Source organism: Bos indicus x Bos taurus, chromosome 2 (genome assembly GCF_003369695.1).
Source record: "Bos indicus x Bos taurus breed Angus x Brahman F1 hybrid chromosome 2, Bos_hybrid_MaternalHap_v2.0, whole genome shotgun sequence".
NCBI classification, from domain to species: Eukaryota; Metazoa; Chordata; class Mammalia; order Artiodactyla; family Bovidae; genus Bos; species Bos indicus x Bos taurus.
In genome coordinates, this window is record NC_040077.1 from 93,420,865 (window position 1) to 93,439,761 (window position 18,897).

At 36.9% G+C, this 18,897-nt stretch overlaps 1 protein-coding gene across 1 annotated transcript in view; it reads left to right on the forward strand.

Moving 5' to 3' along the window:
• The window catches only part of PARD3B (par-3 family cell polarity regulator beta), a 1,152,531-nt gene that overhangs the window by 716,629 nt on the left and 417,005 nt on the right, over positions 1–18,897 (forward strand). The window contains exon 15 of the mRNA XM_027565061.1: positions 681–796. Within this exon, the coding sequence (XP_027420862.1) occupies positions 681–796 (116 nt within the window). The remainder of the gene's footprint in view (positions 1–680; positions 797–18,897) is intronic.

Genomic DNA, 18,897 nt, shown 5'->3' on the forward strand with positions numbered 1-18,897 from the left:
CAAGCAAATAAATAAAATATTCAGCAGAAATGAAATTCTTTGAGATTGAATATAAGTACTAGGAAGCTGTAATGGGCATTTGATGTATCTTGTGTCTAAATTGTCAGCTGTGCTTTTCCTGTTATTTCCTGTTGGTATTATTGATGAGCAGACTATTTGGTCAGCATTAACATTACTTTTAGAAAATAGACCTAAATAAAGTAGAAAAGCAAACTACCACAGCCATTAGTCATTCAACAGGATGGTTTTCTCAAAAGGATACAGCCCTTTCACTTGTTTTAAAGGAAGAGCGTGCTTAGCCCACGGATCTCTCTTAACCAACATTTAGGCTCTGCTAATATCCAGTGACATCCTTTGAAACACTAGTGGTTCCCAGGTTCACTTTATCCACTTAAAGTTCTGTATTGTACAGCAGGATCCCAATTAGCAGAAATCAGTGAAGGGGAAAACATGATACTAGCCAGAGAATATTATTTAAATTGCAGAATATGATAAAATGCAGGAAAACAGAGTTGCTACATCTCGTAAGAGATACCTGAGGTTCACCAACTGGTTGAAAATGCCTGGTTGGGAGCTACAGAGGGAGTGATGAGCTCTGTTCAAAATGAGAACTGCTGCCTTTAATTTTTTTTTTTTTTTTAATTCTAAACCTAAATGTGGCATATGGCTTCTTTCTGCAGCTCTGGGGTGGACTCAGCAGTATATTTTCCAGATCAGCATATCAACTTTAGATCTGTGACACCAGCCAGGCAGCCTGAATCAATGAATCTGAAAGCCTCAAAGAGCATGGACCTCGGTAAGTGCGGGTGAGGTGACATCCAGGTCAGCTGTCTAGCCTTAGCCCATCTGTCTCCCTGAATGTCCTGCCTTTGTTTCTTCAACTCCAACCTTAGGGGGCAAGGTCTGCTGAAGCATGGAGGAAGGGATAATAGTCATCCCATCTTTCTGTCTCCTACCACACATTTAATCCTAATTACTCCTTTTTAAAAGAGAGATAAGTGACATTTTTATAAAGTGGGCCATATAGGTCAAAAAAGTAGGAGTGTCCGTTCTGGAAGATCTGAATGCATAAGCGTCTTTAACTCACCTGCCTTTGCGTTTGTACTTTCACGTCTGCCGGTACCTTTCCATTTCCCGAGAACATCCATGTTGCAGGGCCTGGGAAGATCATGAAGTTCAATGAATCCTCTCCCACGGAGCATCCCATCTCTGTGTGCAATGTTTGGGGATGGTGGCAGTGAAGAAACTTTCTCTCTTTAAATGCCCCATCTTCAAATCCATCCCTGGGTTTGCCAGATTGAGGGTATCTAAGAACCCAGTTTCATGCCCAGACAACCTCAGTGAGGTTCTGAGTCCTACAGAGAATTTCTGGGTGAGTGAGTGAGTCCTACAGAGAATATCTGGGTTAGTGCTGGTTGCCAGGGCAATCAAGAACTGCTGAAGACTGTATTCTCCAGGCTCTAGAATGTGAAACCTGTATCTCAGACACCCAAGCACATTGCTGCCCTTGCATGGGCCCTTAGAGAGAGAATGATTAGAATAGGATGCTAGTGCAAAATAAATTCTCAGCAGCATATTCACTGATTCCTGAATGCTCAGAGACCAAGCCCTGCCAATCCCCCTCCCCTGTCCTCCGAGGAACATTACATATTTCATTAGTAGCACCAAGAAAATAGAATAATCAAAACTGCGTGTTCCATGAAACAATCTGATAAATAGTGCTTATCTGTTACTCATTTACAAGAGTTCAGAAAAATGTTCAGTCATGATGAAACAAGAAAAATTGATTCTGTTTTCTATAAATGAACTAGATCACTAGGATACATTTGCTCTAATCATCTGTAGCAAGAGACTGATAGAAACCTTAATAAGGAAGCTGTCTTGAGCGCTGGTACAAAAGGGGTATTTTCTCTCAAGTGTGAACCCCTGACAGACCAAAGGAGTAATGCGTGACAGTGTCATAGGTTATTACTAATTGTGAAGGAGCAATTTGTTTTTATAGAGTGCTTGATAAATATTTCCTGTTCTGTCTTCCCAATTTCTCTATAAAGAAGATGAATGGATAAAAACTGCTCTTAATTTGGGATAAGAAATATATTGCTGTTTTCCTCACTTAGTTTAAAAAAAAAAAAAAAGGCCAGCAGTACGGTTGTTAAAAGTCTCTGCAAAAGAAAAAAAAAAAAAAAAAGCAGCCATTTATAAAAAAAAAAAAAAAAGGTATCAGATCTATAAAAATAAAACCTAAACCATGTCCAGAAACTGTATTTCTGTTTAATGTTTTTGTTACTGAAAGCTTTGTTTTTAAACAGTTTTCTCTTTTAGATTGAAATAGCCCTTGCAAAATATAAACAGTTAGCAGTCACCCATTGCATTTTAGTGTACTTATCCCATACAGGACAATAATGTTTGTTCAATTTTACATAAGTAGGGCAAAGGTCATGAGTTATTTTCTTCAGGACACGGGTATCAGATTAAAGGCATGGACTTAAATGCACGATACAGCACAAGTGGCAAACTATGCTATGAAAACATTTTTAAACTAATTATGAACGTTTGGTCCCTTCCAGGAAATGCCAAATCAAAGCTAACAGTCTCTCAGCGAGCTCTGAGGTCAATATTCTAGGGCCATTCTGAACCCCTATTCCCAGAACAATTGACTGAGCTCAATAAATATGTGATTTTTCTCAATGAATAAACTTAGATGATGCCAGAAAGGTAAACATTTGGAAGTGCCTTCCTTGTTTGATTAGATGAAAAAGATACTGTAAGTAGTTTAGCTTTCCATATATAGCACTGGGCCAATGTAAAGAATTAATGTATTTGCTAAAAAAGGTTGGTGACTGTACTTAGAGGGATAATCCTCCGAGCAGGGTCAAGATCCATTCTTCAATTTTTCTTTTTTTTTTTTTTAAATTGAGGTATTTAGGCTGAATAGCAAATTAGTGCTATTTGATTATCTTTGACCTAGAAAAACAGCAATTTTATATGATTCAAAATAGAAGAAGATAAACCTCCTACTTATTGCATAATTTATGTTGAATATTCCTCCTTTAGAAAATCTTCAAACTTCTTCAAAGATTAATAGACCTCATTGGTACCTTCCTTGTTTTTGTTTCTTTCATTTTTGCTACTGACTCTAAGCCAGTTTTTTAATTTGCATATTATGCTCAAATTATTTTAAAGGTGAATGAGTTCCATTTGTTTATTTTCACTTATGTTTTTAAAGACAGTTCTTACTGTGAAAAATAAAACCACCTCATTCCCATCTCTTTCGTTTTTCACAAGATACAAACATATTTTAAAATATTTTGCTACCTATTTACCATACATCTATATTCAAACATCTCTGTCACGCATTGTGTTTCTTTATACTAATTGTATAGTGTTATGTTATATGAAGGACTCTTACTTTTCCCTTTTTGATTAAATTTGGGCTTAATTTATAGTTGGGATTTCTGGTTTGGGCGAGCAGGCTTGGTCCATTTGAATTTCTTATTCTGTGATTTGTTTATTTATATTCTTTGCCAAAAATGTTTGCATTTGTTAATTTTTTTCATCTTTTAGAATATCATTATATATGTTGTAAATAACTTTTTGCAATCTATTATTCGTCTTCTTAGTTTGATCATGGTATCCTTTACTATAAAAGATGTTTTAGTCTTATAGAGTCCGACACTGAGTGACTTCACTTTCACTTTTCACTTTCATGCATTGGAGATGGAAATGGCAACCCACTCCAGTGTCCTTGCCTGGAGAATCCCAGGGACGGGGGAGCCTGGTGGGCTGCCGTCTATGGGGTCGCACAGAGTCAGACACGACTGAAGTGACATAGCAGCAGCAGTAGCAGTCTTATTGTCAGATAATTCCATCTTTTCCTTCATGACTGGTTTTATTTATATCATTTATTTTCTTGTACTTTTAAAGGCTTGGGTCTTTTAATGTTTAGCAATAATATGCTTTTATTCATCATTTATGAAGTGGGAAAAATTTTCTCCATGTAAATAGGCAAGTTATTCATAACGTTTATTGAGTTTTGCATTTTCCTCCCATTAATTCGGAATGCAGTCATGTTGAATTACTAAATTCCCTTCCCTCCATAGGATGACTTCTGAGTGCTTTTCTACTCATGTATTGGTCTGTTCCATGCCAGAGTCATCCCGTTTCAGTTGTCACCCTATTACATTGTATTTTGATAACTTACAGAGCAAGCTTCCCTCTGTTTTCTCTTCTTTTGTAAAATTACTTTGGCTCTTCATATGCTTTATTCTCCTACATGAACCCTAGATCAGCTCATCAAAAAATTAAACAGGAATGCTTCTATTGTGTTTGTGTGCCCATTAATTATGAAGCTTGCCATTGGTTGCTGATAGAAATGTTTTTATCAGTTTAAATGTTTCTTTGTATTCCTGGCTTCTTGAAAAGTTCTTTATTTGCTCACTTTGTTTAATCAGGAATGGATATTGAATTTTATTAAGTGATTTTAAGGATCTATACAGGATGATTGTGTGTAGTTCGTTCTTTATTACTATAGTGGGTTATAATAATAGATTTCCCAATATTAAATCTTTGATTTTTCTGAATGACTCTCCATTTTACTCTGCATTTGAAGAAGATAGAAATGAGTAACACATTTTATCTATGTGATCTAAAAGGTAGGTGTAAGACCCCGATTATAGTTTTATTCGGTGATATTAATTCCTATATACTTAAAGGTATAGATTTTTTTTTTTTTGAGGCCATTCTGCCTCAGTATTTGTGGATACTTTTGCTGGCATGAATGTGGCCACATTTAAGTCAGATCAGAAATGATTCAAATGATGAATAAAAGGAATTTATTTTTAAGTAATTAGTTGTAACTACGCTTATTCAAAGGGGTTAGGGTGTCATTTTCTGGGTTTTCCAGAAAATCAATCTTTTCCTACTAATTGTAGACTTTCCTCTATTTATTTAAATTACCAGAATTACTGTGTTCAGTCTGGATCCCTTTAATTTGTTCGTAATTGAGCTTGTGTGGGTGTTGAGTTGGAAGCTCTCAGGAGCTGAATAACACAGCTGCCTCTTTGGCCTTTGGCATAGGGTTTTCCCCCAAAGAGCTGCCCTCATTGGCAGTGTGCCAGAGAGTCATAGTCAAAGACTTTTTGATGAAGTACAAACATCTTTCACATCCAGGCCTGGTGTTTTATGACCCTGTAATAGTTTTGAAGAATTAGTCTAAATTATTCAAGGAACGGCCCTTCAGTATTTTGGTCCACTCCCTGACCTACTCTACAGCCCCATTCAAAGTTAAGTTTAAAATGCTATTTCCCACAAGATTTTCTTTTTCCTGAGCATTTTCTCTCCTGTTTCAAATTGGCCTCCTCCTCCCATTTCAGAAGGGTGTTCTGTAACACACTAAGAGGAAGGCTGAGGGCAGTGCAGATGGAAGATACTGACCAGCTGTCCTGCCTCTGTTCAATGAGAGGAAATGAGCTTCAAGTGATGCATGAGGCATTCAAATGAAATTTTAGGAAGTTTCCTGACAATGAAGTTTGTTAACATTCCATGTCTCACAGTCTCTTAAAACAGTGCAAGTGTCTTGAATGACTATCCCTAAAATCAAGACGATAGATAAATCGGTTGATTTTCTTTCAAGATCTGTGATTTAGCAATTTAATTTTCTGTTAGTTGCTTGCTGGAAATTTGTATTAAGGTAGAAGTACTGGTAGACATTCACAGTCAAAGTAAATTCTTAATCGACTGATTTCTCAAATCAACAAAAGATTTGGGTCAGCCTTTGAATATAACCCTTGCATAAACATCACACATTCCTCTCAGAAAACAGTCAGGTATCTCTAATATCCAATGGAAAAAGGGCATGAAAAAAGTTAATTAAACCCATTCCACTGTTCTAATACTTTCTTTTTAATTTTTTTGTACATTAAGGAACTTTCATATGCATTCCCAGAAATAAGACAAAAATCCTGAACATTGAATATATAGAAGAATTTTCATAAAACTACACTCTGATAACTGAGGCTGATTTATTAATTAATATATATCATATAATACCATATGATATTTGAACATTTTTAATGTTTTTATTTATATCCATGGATCTTCTTTATTGTCCATCAATAACTGACACCTCTGAATCTGGTGAAAGCTGAATTGAGTACCACTATTTAAAATATAACTTTGACTTATTAAAAACAACAACAATTACCTGGTTGGTAAAGAAAAATTAATGGTAATACTAAAAGAATCTACTATCTCTAATAGATGAGGAAGAGCTCAAGGACATAATCAGATATATTCCCTAAGCTTTAGGAAGTCAAAATGAAGGAATTACAGAGAATATTTGCTCATTCATTGCACAAATGTTTCTTGAGCGCCTACTGTGTGCCAGGAAGTGCATTAAATACTGAGGATTTGGCAGTGAGAAAAATGGAACTTGATGTGGGCACCTACATGAAAACCCTAACAAGAAAGGGCAACTGAAGAATGGAGATTCCCAGAAAGAAGTACTGACATGATGATGATGACTTATCTCAGGGAGAAGAAATGGGAGAAGCACCTGAAGCGCTCTTGCGGCTGCTCTAAGAGCTAACTGAAAGCCTTGGCCAGGTGGAGAAGAGAAAAGTGAAAAAGCAAAAGTCACTCAGTTGTGTCCGACTCTTTGTGACTGTATAGAAGAAGACTGTATAGTCCATGGAATTCTCCAGGCCAGAATACTGGAGTGATAGCCTTTCCCTTCTCCAGAGGATCTTCCCAACCCAGGGATCGAACCCAGGTCTCCCACATTGCAGGCAGATTCTTTACCAGCTGAGCCACAAGGGAAGCCCAGAGAAGAGAAAGAGAGAAGCAAATGGTATGGGGGAAAAAAAAAGTGACAACAGTCTTAAAAGAAGCAATATAGAAAGAGCTAAAGAGCTGCACACAATGAGGCTTGCAAAACCTTTAGGAGTTAGACAGTCAAGCTATTTTTAGAACATGAAAAAGAAAGTGTGGTGGCCCATTGTTTAGAGCAGGTAACAGCTGTCAGGTAGAAAGCAGAGCTACCCAGTTCCTGCGTTAATTTTATCTTCATGCACACAGAGAAAGATGTTCAAACATAGCTGCCAGCACGCAGAAGTCTGGATGGTTTGCATCCCTGTGCACTAAGGGGATTGCGATTATAAAGCCACCATCCCTTATCATTAGAAATGAAGAGTGGGCCTCACACTGGAGGGCAGGAAGCAAATTAGATGACGAATTCCAGAAACAACTGGTGGAACTAGTGATCTCAGTGCTAATTCTCGGAGGATTTCTCTTTGTAAAACAAAAAGAAAAAAAAAAAAAAAGAAGTGGCCATTAGCCACCTGCAGAGGAGTCTCTGAAGCAACTGGTGTCTCCTTTCCCTTTTGATGGGAATTCTAGATTGATAATCATGGAAATAGTATAAATACAGTTTACATTGATTTTAGTAAAGGTATTTCCATTTGTTTTTTGATTGAGACTTTTACCAAATTACACACTAAGGTAATAGCATTAGGATGCTCCCTTCCCAAAATGTGCTAATTAAGACTCATTGTCACTCTGAAAGGAATTAAATAATGTATACTGTAAGACTCTGTACTTGGCCCTTCTTGTTATATTCTAACAAAACAACAGAATTTGATGAAGATTGAGTAGATACAACTTGGATGAAGACATGAAAGGCATTCTTAACAAATTGTTAATAAATGTTATCTCAGAGAATTAGGTAATATGTTAGATTGACAGAATTAGCATTCAAGTGATTTATTTAGAATTGAAGAAGATGGAATTTATCTAATAATGATTAATTAATTGAATACGCATTATTGGATACTTTCTATGTGCCAGGCAATAGCTAGGTGAAGACGATAAAGTCTCTACTCTTACGGTATTGTCATTCTTGTTGGGTAAATAGATGATAAAGTTGCATAGCAGTAAATAATAAAATTTCAGATAGAGATGATTTCTCTGAAGCCAAATTCAGGTACTGATGAAGACTGAGGAGAGAAAAGCCTATTTCAGACACAGTGGTGAAAGATAAAGGCAATGTTCTGAGGTTGGGTTAAAAGAAATCAGCTGTACAAGTATAGAGTTTAGGAGACCTGGGATAATAACAGTTACTGAAGATGTTTCTGGATTTTGTCTCTTACCGGACATGACCACCTCCAAAGCTCCTTCCATGTTATCAGGTCAAGGACAATAGTAGATCCACTATACACCAGCTTGGCCATAACCCACCTAGAGTGCTGTATTTAATTCTGGCAACAATATTTTAATAGAGACAAAAACAGTGTAGAACACATCCAGATACTGATGAGAGGCCTCAAAACCATGTCTGATGAAAAATAGTTGAAATAAATAAAAATACTTTGCCTGAAAGGTAGGTGACTTAAGAGACATATGAGAACTCTCCTTAGATATTTTCATGGCTAACATTAAAAAAACTCAAATCTGTTTAAAATTTGAATCTGCCCCCGAAATGTATCAAGCAATGATAGCGACAATCAGAAGATACATCAAGTTTACAAGCTTTGAAATCTAGAAAGCTAATAATGATGGAAAATTAATTCTGGTTTGTGGCATGTTTGGTATGCAAGGAAAGAATAGATATTTAAATTGAAACGACTCACAAAGACTGAGAAGCAAAATTCATCAGGAAAATGGAAAAGGAGTCTATGTATTTTTCATTTTTAGATAAAAGTTTTTTTTGTTTGTTTAAAGTTAGTCTACCTTAATATGTTTATATAATTAAAGTAACCACACAGGTTATAACTAAAGTAGGGTGACTAGATGAAAACAAGCTAAATGAGTTTAGAGAAATTATGTATCAGGACTCAGGCTGAATTCTTCTCTGATGAAAAAAGAGAAATCGGTAAAATTTTGAATAACTGACCTTGCACATCCAAACACAGGCCTCTTTCAAAACATTAAGGAAAACCAACATTTATTGACTAAAACACATAAGTAAATTTTAGACAATTGCACATTTAAAACTGAAAATAAATTATGGAATAGTGTAAATATTACCTAAATTATAGTGATATAGATCAATTTTCTTTACCTTTAACTAGATCATTATATTGGATGTAGCAGAATAATGCAGTCTGTTTGAAATTAATTAGAAAAACTATTGCAGTTGGAAGTAAAGGTACAAAAATGCTTCTCTATGTAAAGGACCTTTTTTCTTGCCCTGTAATTCCATAGATAGCTCTTCTTAAATTGAAGTGGTTAATTTACAGTGTTGTTCTAGTTTCAAGTGTACAGCAGAGTAATTCAGTTATATATAGACATATATATATTCTTTTACAGATTCTTTTCCATATGGATTCTTTTTTCCCTGCCTTTTAAATTTATGATTCCTAAGAAATATGTTTTCAAGAACTGCATTTTCAAGACAAATTTGATTTCATGTTCATTATTACTATTAACTGGAAAAGGATGTCTTTTGTGTAGAAATTGTATGTGTATACTACTTTGTATGTTGTAGGCTTGTCTGGAAGTTGGGGCACTTTCCACAACTTTCCATTCTCATACTCTGTCTGATGAATGAATGCTGGTGAATACCTTAAACACAGTTGCTCTCATTTACCATTTATTGAATGAATAAAAGGCACAACTCTCTCATAACTCCCCATCTGGGAAAGAAAACCAGCCTTCAAAGCAAGGATCATCCATTTTATATAAAAATAGTTAACATAGTGCCTAGAAAATGAGACATTCAGTGATGTTATTAGTCATAGCAGCAGTCATGGAGAGGGTAATGTTGGTAATGGGATTAAAGGTGAGCCTCTTCATCTTCTATACATATTTTTTGCAATTGGTGACTCACTTCAGCTGTCAGTATAAGTAAATTCTCCACAAGTCAATATTGTGAAATACTGCAGGAAAGGGTGTATATAATCTTGTATATAGATTCTTAATTCAATCTTTGAATCACACATGGTTTCAATTATTACCATGGTTTTTCACTAAGATTAGGTTTTCTTAAGCTGTGGTATTGTGTAATAGCATATATAGATAGAATAAAAATTTAGTGTCAGAAAGAGAAACCCATGGCTCTGTTTTCCCACAAGAAATATGAAAAAAACTATACATTTGTAAATGTTTCTAAATGAACCTTAACCAATGATGTTAGGCCAATAACAAACCCATGTAGATCATTCTTACATTAGACTCTGTATATTTAGAGCATTATTTATGCTCTGATGGGAAATCCTGATCAGTGTAGAAACTGCCTCATCCTTTAGACCTGAAATATTCTGTATGTATGTGAAAGTCATTCAGTTGCATCCGACTCCTTGCAACCCCATGGACTTTGCCAGGCAAAAATACTGGAGTGGGTTGCCATTTCATTCTCTAGGGGATCTTTTATTTTATTTATTTATTTTTTTCTAGGGGATCTTTTAAACCCAGGGATTGAACCCAAGTCTCCTGCATTGCGAGTAGATCCTTTACTAACTGAGCCACAAGGAAAGCCCAAGAATACCAGAGTGGGTAGCCTATCCCTTCGCCAGGAGATCTTCCTGACCCAGAAATTAAACTGGGATCTTCTGCATTGCAGGCAGATTCTTTACCAGCTGAACTTCCAGGGAACTACCTTCAAAAGGTAGCTACCCTCCTACCATAAGTGAGGAAATTGAGGCGTTCATGCTAAGTCACTTCAGTCATGTCCAACTTTTTGCAACCCTATGGACTGTAGCCCACCAGGCTCCTCTGTCCATGGGATTTTTCAGGCAAGAAACTGGAGTGGGTTTGCTATTCCCTTCTCCAGGGGACCTTCCCAACCCAGGAATCGAACCCAAGCCTCTTATGTTTCCTGCATTAGCAGATAGATTCTTTACCACTAGCACCTTCTGGGCCAATCTTAAAAATTGGATTAGTACATGAAGTACTTTCTTCTTTATATTTTGCACCTCAGTTGAGGCTCTACATCTCAGATACTAAACATTTTAAATAAGGCCAAATATAAACCTTTCTTTCCCACTTGCTTTTGTTTTCTAAACCATTGTTCACATTTAAATGAAATTCTGTGTTCCTTTTTAAAAGAACTTTTGTACTAATATAAGAGCATCTTCTTAAACTATGAAGCCAAGGAAGCTGTTCAAGGCTAAACGAAATACTTACATTTTCTTTGCAAATATAGACCATTTTAGTTGTTTTGAAGTGAGAGTTCCATTATCCAAAAATATATATATTAGTATATAAATATAGCATAATAAAATATATGATATAATAAGTACATGTTAATGAAGTTAAACAGTTTTATAGTTGTCTCTTCCAAATGGTATTATATTTAGATAAATGTAATATTCGTGATATCTATAATGATAAATAGTTGTTATTGGCAATACTTTATACATAGATTAAAACTACTGTAGGAAGGTACAGCTATCTCATTTTTAAGTGCAGAAGTTTCAGTTTGTTCTTTAAAAAGTGAAACTTCTTGGTCTTGCTTATTTCTTTTCTTATACATAGATATTCATATTTTTATATTTCAGTTTTTCCCTAAAGTGATTATACTCAGCATATGCTTTTAAATGTGGGTCCTATAAGAATAATCTAGCTTAAATATTATTCTCTGTGTCTTTGCTTCTATATATTTTAATTTTAAAGCTTGCTGTTGAGTAAATGTAGCCTGATTTATTTGCCTAATATTGTTTCATTTGGTCACAAAAGTTGTTTCTAATTCTTTGCTGTTATAAATGGCAATGCATTGACCCTACCACTGCATAAACCTTTGCAAGCAATCATAATTGTTTTATCATTGTAAATTTTGATATGTATAATCCTTTGGCCAAATTTGTATAAAGATTTAAGGTTTTTTCGTATATGTGACCAGTTACCCTCCAGAAAGGAAATTTCACTCTTCCCAGCTGTACATGAAAGAATCTGAATATCATCATTTTTATTTCATTTTGCCAATTTTGTAGGCTCAACAGGAGTATTTTTATTTCACTTTTAAAATTACCACTGTGGCTAAACATTTTTCACAGATTTATTTATTGGATATTTTCTATTGTGAATCAGCATTTCCTATGTAAGGCTGAAAACTTCTGAATTAAATATCACTTTTTGGAAGTAAAATGTTAATCTACATTAAAGGTCAAATCTCAACTCTTGCTTGAGGCAGGAAATAGATATTTTTCTTTTGCTTCCCTAAAGCTAAGAATGTTTCTCGCTCCAAAGTACATATTAATTACTGCATGTGTATCTTTCATTGAATGATTAGAAAATATCTAGATAAACATGAATCAGAGGCAGAGTCAGAACTTGGACTTATTTATGAGAAGAACCTCTTAATCTAGGGTTTGTCAGTTAATCTTACTAAAATAATTTATTTTTAGCTCCTCACTGGAACACTAAAACTGCTATACCTTGTACATAGTAGCTTTGGATGCTTTAGAAATCATTAGTACAAGGCTTGTGTCACCAGAAACACCTATTGTGTTTTTATAAGATGGAGAAGTTATCCAGTGCTTGAAAATATAATTTCAGTCCCATGAAAAATTTACCCATCCATCTCTTCCTTCCTTCAACAAATATTTATCAAGTGCTTTCTCTGTGCCTGGCGTCCCTGGTGGCTCAGAGGTTAAAGCATCTTCTTGCAATGCGGGAGACCCAGGTTCGATCCCTGGGTCGGGAAGTTCCCTTGGAGAAGGAAATGGCAACCCACTCCAGTATTCTTGCCTGGAGAATCCCATGGACGGAGGAGCCTGGAGGGCTACATTTAGTCCACGGGGTCACAAAGAGTCAGATACGACTGAGCGAATTCACTTTCACTTTCTTTTCTCTGTGCCATGTACTATTCTAAATAATTGAGACTTACCAATGACAACAGACAACAATATCTTATTTCTGTAGATTACCCTTAGAGAAAATAGTCTCATGAACAAAGTTTGAGAGATTAAGGATATAAACAGTAATATTAAGTGAACATGGGCTTCCCAGGTGGCACTAATGGTAAAGAACGTGCCTGCCAAGGCAGGAGACTTAAGAGACATAGGTTTGATTCCTGGGTCAGGAAGATCCCCTGGAGGAGGGCATGGCAACCCACTTCAGTATTCTTCCCTGTAGAATCCCATGGACAGAGGAGCCTGGAGGGCTACAGCCTATAGGGTTGCAAAGAGTCAGACATGATTGAAGAAACTTAGCATGCAAACACAATAAGTGAATATACAGCAGAAAGATATACAGTATAAAAACATAGACATCTACAAACTGTGGAAAGAAGGAACATGACTAGAAAGGCTAATGTTTCAATCTCCACTTGGTTTCTAGTGTTCATAAGAAAAGGTTACTAGGAGCTCTACCCAAGGAAAGTATTAAAATTAAAGCAAAAATTGAAATAGAGATCATATTGGAAATTGACTAATCATGAGTGATGATTTCAAGCAAGCTGAGAATAGCTAATCTACTCTCTGCTGATTGAAGAACTAACTGACATAATCCCCAAGCACATCAGAATTGTCCTGAAACAACTGTGAAACCTGCAAAGGTTCCAGCTGATGGGTTAAAAGTAGAACAAGAGTATACTGAGGAATTGGAAAACATTTAGCCCTTTTTCTAACTTTGGAAAGAAATATAGTAATGCCCAAATTGAGTGAAAAATTAGTTACAGCAAAGATTTCCTATTTCCCCCTTTCATAAATCAGTAGATTCCGGTAAATAATCTTAGTACTTTCTGTTTTTCTTCCCCCTCTAGAGGAAAATCTTTAGTGGAAAGGTCCTCGAACTATAGACAAATAATGAAGCCATATTAAAGGTTAAAGAATGTGTTTGTCAATATAAAAATAAGTGAACATAAAATTTAATTGAAACTGGATAGGTTGAATGTCTTAGTAGTGACTTGAATGATACATTAAAGAATGGTCAAACAGGTTTAGAAAATTCTGAGTTAAGCAGCTTTCTAAAATACACAATTGTTCACAACCTTAATGTGATTGATATACATTGCCTGGCACTGAAGGTCCCCACAAGTCTTCCATGGTAACTCAGATGGTAAAGAATCTGCCTGCAATGTGGGAGACTCGGGTTTGATTCCTGGGTTGGGAAGATGCCCCGGAAAAGGGGATGGCAACCCATTCCAGTGTTCTTGCCTGGAGAATTCCATGGACAGAGGAGCCTGGAGAGCTACAGTCCATTGAGTCACAAAGAATTGGACATGACTGGGTGACTAACACACACACACACACACACACACACACACACCCCTACCTTCAAGATTTAATAATGTGCAGCATCTTCCGAACTCATTTGATCACAAAAACCTTGAGTTCAGAGCATCTCACAGGACTAGATCTCTGACTAATGTTCTTTGGCAGAAGGGTTGTGTTTCTGAGGTTGAAAGGTGATGTGCAAGACCCAGAGTAGGGTGAGGAAAGAAAGAATTGCCGACAAGCTGGGACATGTGATCAGTGCTGTGAAGCAGTATGCAGTCTAGGAGAGAATCTCCAGGGTAGAGAAGTGTCTTCAGTCACTAAGTAAGCAAGAATTAACTGCAGAGCAGCATGAAAGAACAAGGCTATAACTAAGCATGAATTAATAATGGATTATGATGACAGAATGTGGCTGACTGCATGCAATGTACCTCAGAAGGAATAACACAAGTTTGGTAAAATAACATCTCATACATTGCTGGATGCCTGTCTATCCAGTTGCCAGAAGGTGTTGACTTTCCTTTACTCCTAGTAGAAAGACCACATTCTTCAGCCTGATATTCAGGGTTGTGATTAATACCTATTAATCTAGGATATAAAGACAAAAAAAGAGAGAAAACAGTAATATCTGTAATGATAATGGTAGTAACTAATGTTTTTGAGTACTTGCTCTATGCTATGTTTTTTTCCATAGCAGTTCTATAGCCATTTTACAGATGAGTGTAACAGGCCTTAGAGTGATCAGCTTCTCTAAGATGTCACAGCTGGTAAGCAATGAAGCCAGGATTTGAACTCAGTCACACTTAACTTCGGAGAAGGCAATGGCACCCCACTCCAGTACTCTTGCCTGGAAACCCCCATGGATGGAGGAGCCTGATGGGCTGCAGTCCATGGGGTCGCTAAGAGTCGGATACGACTGAGCGACTTCACTTTCACTTTTCACTTTCATGCATTGGAGAAGGAAATGGCAACCTGCTCCAGTGTTCTTGTATGAAGATTCCCGTGGACGGAGAAGCCCGGTAGGCTGCAGTCCATGGGGTCACATAGAGTCGGACACGACTGAAGCGACTTAGCAGCAGCAGCAGCAACACTTAACTTGGATGCCTGGGCTCTAAACCATTAGGCCTTTCCTTGCAAGTGAGACTTATTAATTTTCCATTCTCAACTCTAAAAATAGAAGACCCATCATTCTTTCTTCTTTCCTATTTAAAATTTAACTTTCATTCAGAACCCACTCAACTCTTGCCTGCTCCAGAGAACTGTCATTTTTTTTCCCCTAACTCTTTCTCTGAATTCTTAAAGCAATTACTTTTGGTATCACCAGTTTTAGCACAGAATCATATACCCTTTTGGGTACCTACTGAGTGAGAACTTTCTCCCACTCTAATCAGATTGCAAGCCTTTGCAGGGTCATACCTTATACATCTTTGGCTTCCTCCTCACCACTTAGAACGTGTAGGTGTGGAGTAAATCCAAGATGGATGATGTGGATGGATAGCATTAGAGAAATCTGGCTGCAACCTCAGAAACACATTGATCTCTATGATTGATTGGACTGATCTTACAAAGTAGGCAGGTTCACCTTTCCTACATCAAAAGATTGAATGAATGGATGGATAAAAGTACAAATGAATACTTCAAGTATAAATGAATAAAACTGCAAATAAATGTTTGATTTAAGTAGCACAGTAGAATAGGGATAAAAATCTTTTAGGAGAGTGTAGAATATAGCATTCTATATTCACTTTCACTTACCCAAACTAGTCTTTCTCATTTGAAAGTGCTTGGAGAAGTTTCATAATAATGAACAGATTTAAGAAAAAGAGTCAAATGCAGAAAATACAGAAGGGCCAAGGGCTTTAATTTCATTACATAGAAGACTGAAAGCAGTTGTTTAAAACTTGAAGAAAAGGGCTGTGTGCTTTATTTCCTAATTGGAGGAATCTATGAATAAATTAGGCAATCACTTGACATAATTGATTTAGATCATGTGAATTCCCTTGCTCTGCCAGAGAGGGTTAATTAGATCATATTGTGTGGCCCTTCCTAGTCTTCTATCACTGACATGTTCCCCCCTTTGTATTTTTCTATCATTTCCCTTTGTTATTTTCTTTTTCATCTCAAGAAGTACATCCTTTTATCTATATTTTAATTTATAAAATTTTTTTTTCCTTTTGTTTGTTAGATTAGAAAAGTTGAAGATAAATCTTTCTCTAACAAAAAACTGTTCTTATTTATGGATCCCCTTTTCATTTTCCATAAATCTATTTGCAGAAGAGTAGTGTCATCTGTGCATAAACCTCGTGCCATGGGAATTATATTCAAAACACACTTGAACTGCTTGCTTTTACCTGTAACAACACAAAATTGAATTGCATTAATATAGAGCAATTTAGGAGAAGGCAATGGCACCCCACTCCAGTACTCTTGCCTGGAAAATCCCATGGATGCAGGAGCCTGGTAGGCTGCAGTCCATGGAGTCGCTAAGAGTCGGACAAGACTGAGCGACTTCACTTTCACTTTTCACTTTCATGCATTGGAGACGGAAATGGCAACCCACTCCAGTGTTCTTGCCTGGAGAATCCCAGGGACGGGGGAGCCTGGTGGGCTGCCCTCTATGGGGTCGCACAGAGTCGGACACGACTGAGGCGACTTAGCAGCAGCAGCAGAGCAATTTGATTGCATGTGAGTTGTCACAAAAGTTGTGTAACCTTGCTCACCTTGCGTCATATAGTATTAGTCATTGTGACTAATACCTCAAAGTAATACCAAAAAAAAAAAAATTGAACCAAAGAATATGACTGACTTAGAATAAATTGAAAATATTCTACATAGTTGTAATACTTGGTACAGGCTCACCCAATACAGCTTAATAAATTATGCCCATTTTTACAAATTATCCACAAAGCAGATTGTGTATTTAGGTTTAATCAAAGACTTTATTAATACAAGTGCAATCTTCTACAGCTTTATATGTTAAGACAATTGCGGAGCCTTAAAGAGTTCCATAGTCACATAACCTAATGTAGACAGTATCCAGCATAGGTACTTGGTAGTGTTAGATGTATTAGTTAACCCACTTCAATGGGCTAAACTAATTAACCTCTTAGATATCTAAATCTATATCCATGTTTAAAAAAAAATACTTAAAGGGCTTATCTATGACCTTGCCTTAATTTAGAGATGATGTTATATTGAAAATGTGGTCACAGAGTCATTAAGGGAAAGAATTTCTAAAGACAGTTCAGTCTAGTTGTCTGCCCTGCTGGACAAAAATGATGACAGGCCTCATCATTAATGGGCTGGGAATATTATATTTGCAAAAGAATCCAATAGTCTTAAACAAGTGTTCAATATATTGTTACCATGTACTTTTCTAAGCATGTTTTGGAAGGTTCATTCTGAAAATAAAATGCTAGTATTAAAAGAAATATGTAGAGAAGATTATTTGAGTGGAAAGAAACTCTGTTTTCTTAATGCTGGAGAAGAGATTAGCTATGGATAATATATGTGAAACCAGGAAGTTCATTTTGGATTGCATACGTGCTCAGTCACGTCTGACTCTTTGAGACCCTTTGGACTGTAGCCTGCTAGGCTTTTCTGTCCATGGGATTCTCTAGGCAAGAAAACTGGAATATGTTGTCATTTCCTCCTCCACAGGATCTTCCCAACCCAGGGCTTGAACCAGCATCTCCTGCATTGGCAGGTAAACTCCACCACTGAGCCACTGGGAAAGCCCCTTATTTTGGGTTACATTGTTCTTTTTTAATTCAACATCTTGAAAAGTTAATTTAGAAAATCCAGCATTCTTCCAGTTCCAGTTCAGTCGCTCAGTCGTGTCCGACTTTTTGCGACCCCATGAACCACAGCATGCCAGGCCTCCCTGTCCATTACCAACTCCCAGAGTTCATCCAACCTATGTCCGTTGTGTCAGTGATGCCATCCACCCACCTCATCCTCTGTCATCCCCTTCTTCTCCAACCATCAGTCTTTCCCAGCATCAGGGTCTTTTCAAATGAGTCAGCTCTCTGCATCAGGTGGCCAAAGTATTGGAGTTTCAGCTTCAACATTAGTCCCTCCAATGAACACCCAGAACTGATCTCCTTTAGGATGGACTGGTTGGATCTCCTTGCAATCCAAGGGACTCTCAAGAGTCTTCTCCAGCACCACAGTTCAAAAGCATCAGTTCTTCAGCACTCAGCTTTCTTTATAATCCAACTCTCACATTCACACATGACCACTGGAAAAACCATAGCCTTGACTAGACGGACCTTTGTTGGCAAAGTAATGTCTCTGCTTTTGAATATGCTGTCTAGGTTGGTCACAACTTTCCTTCCAAGGAGCAAGCGTCTTTTAATTTCATTGCTGCGATCACCATCTGCAGTGATTCTGGAGCCCAGAAAAATAAAGTCAGCCACTATTTCCACTGTTTCCCCATCTATTTGCCATGAAGTGATGGGACTGGATGCCATGATTTTAGTTTTCTGAATGTTGAGCTTTAAGCCAACTTTTTCACTCTCCTCTTTCACTTTCATCAAGAGGCTCTTTAGTTCTTCTTCACTTTCTGCCATAAGGGTGGTGTCATCTGCATATCTGAGGTTATTGATATTCCTCCTGGCAATCTTGATTCTAGCTTGTGCTTCCTCCAGCCCAGCGTTTCTCATGATGTACTCTGCATAGAAGTTAAGTAAGCAGGGTGACAGTATACAGCCTTGACGTACTCCTTTTCCTATTTGGATCTAGTCTG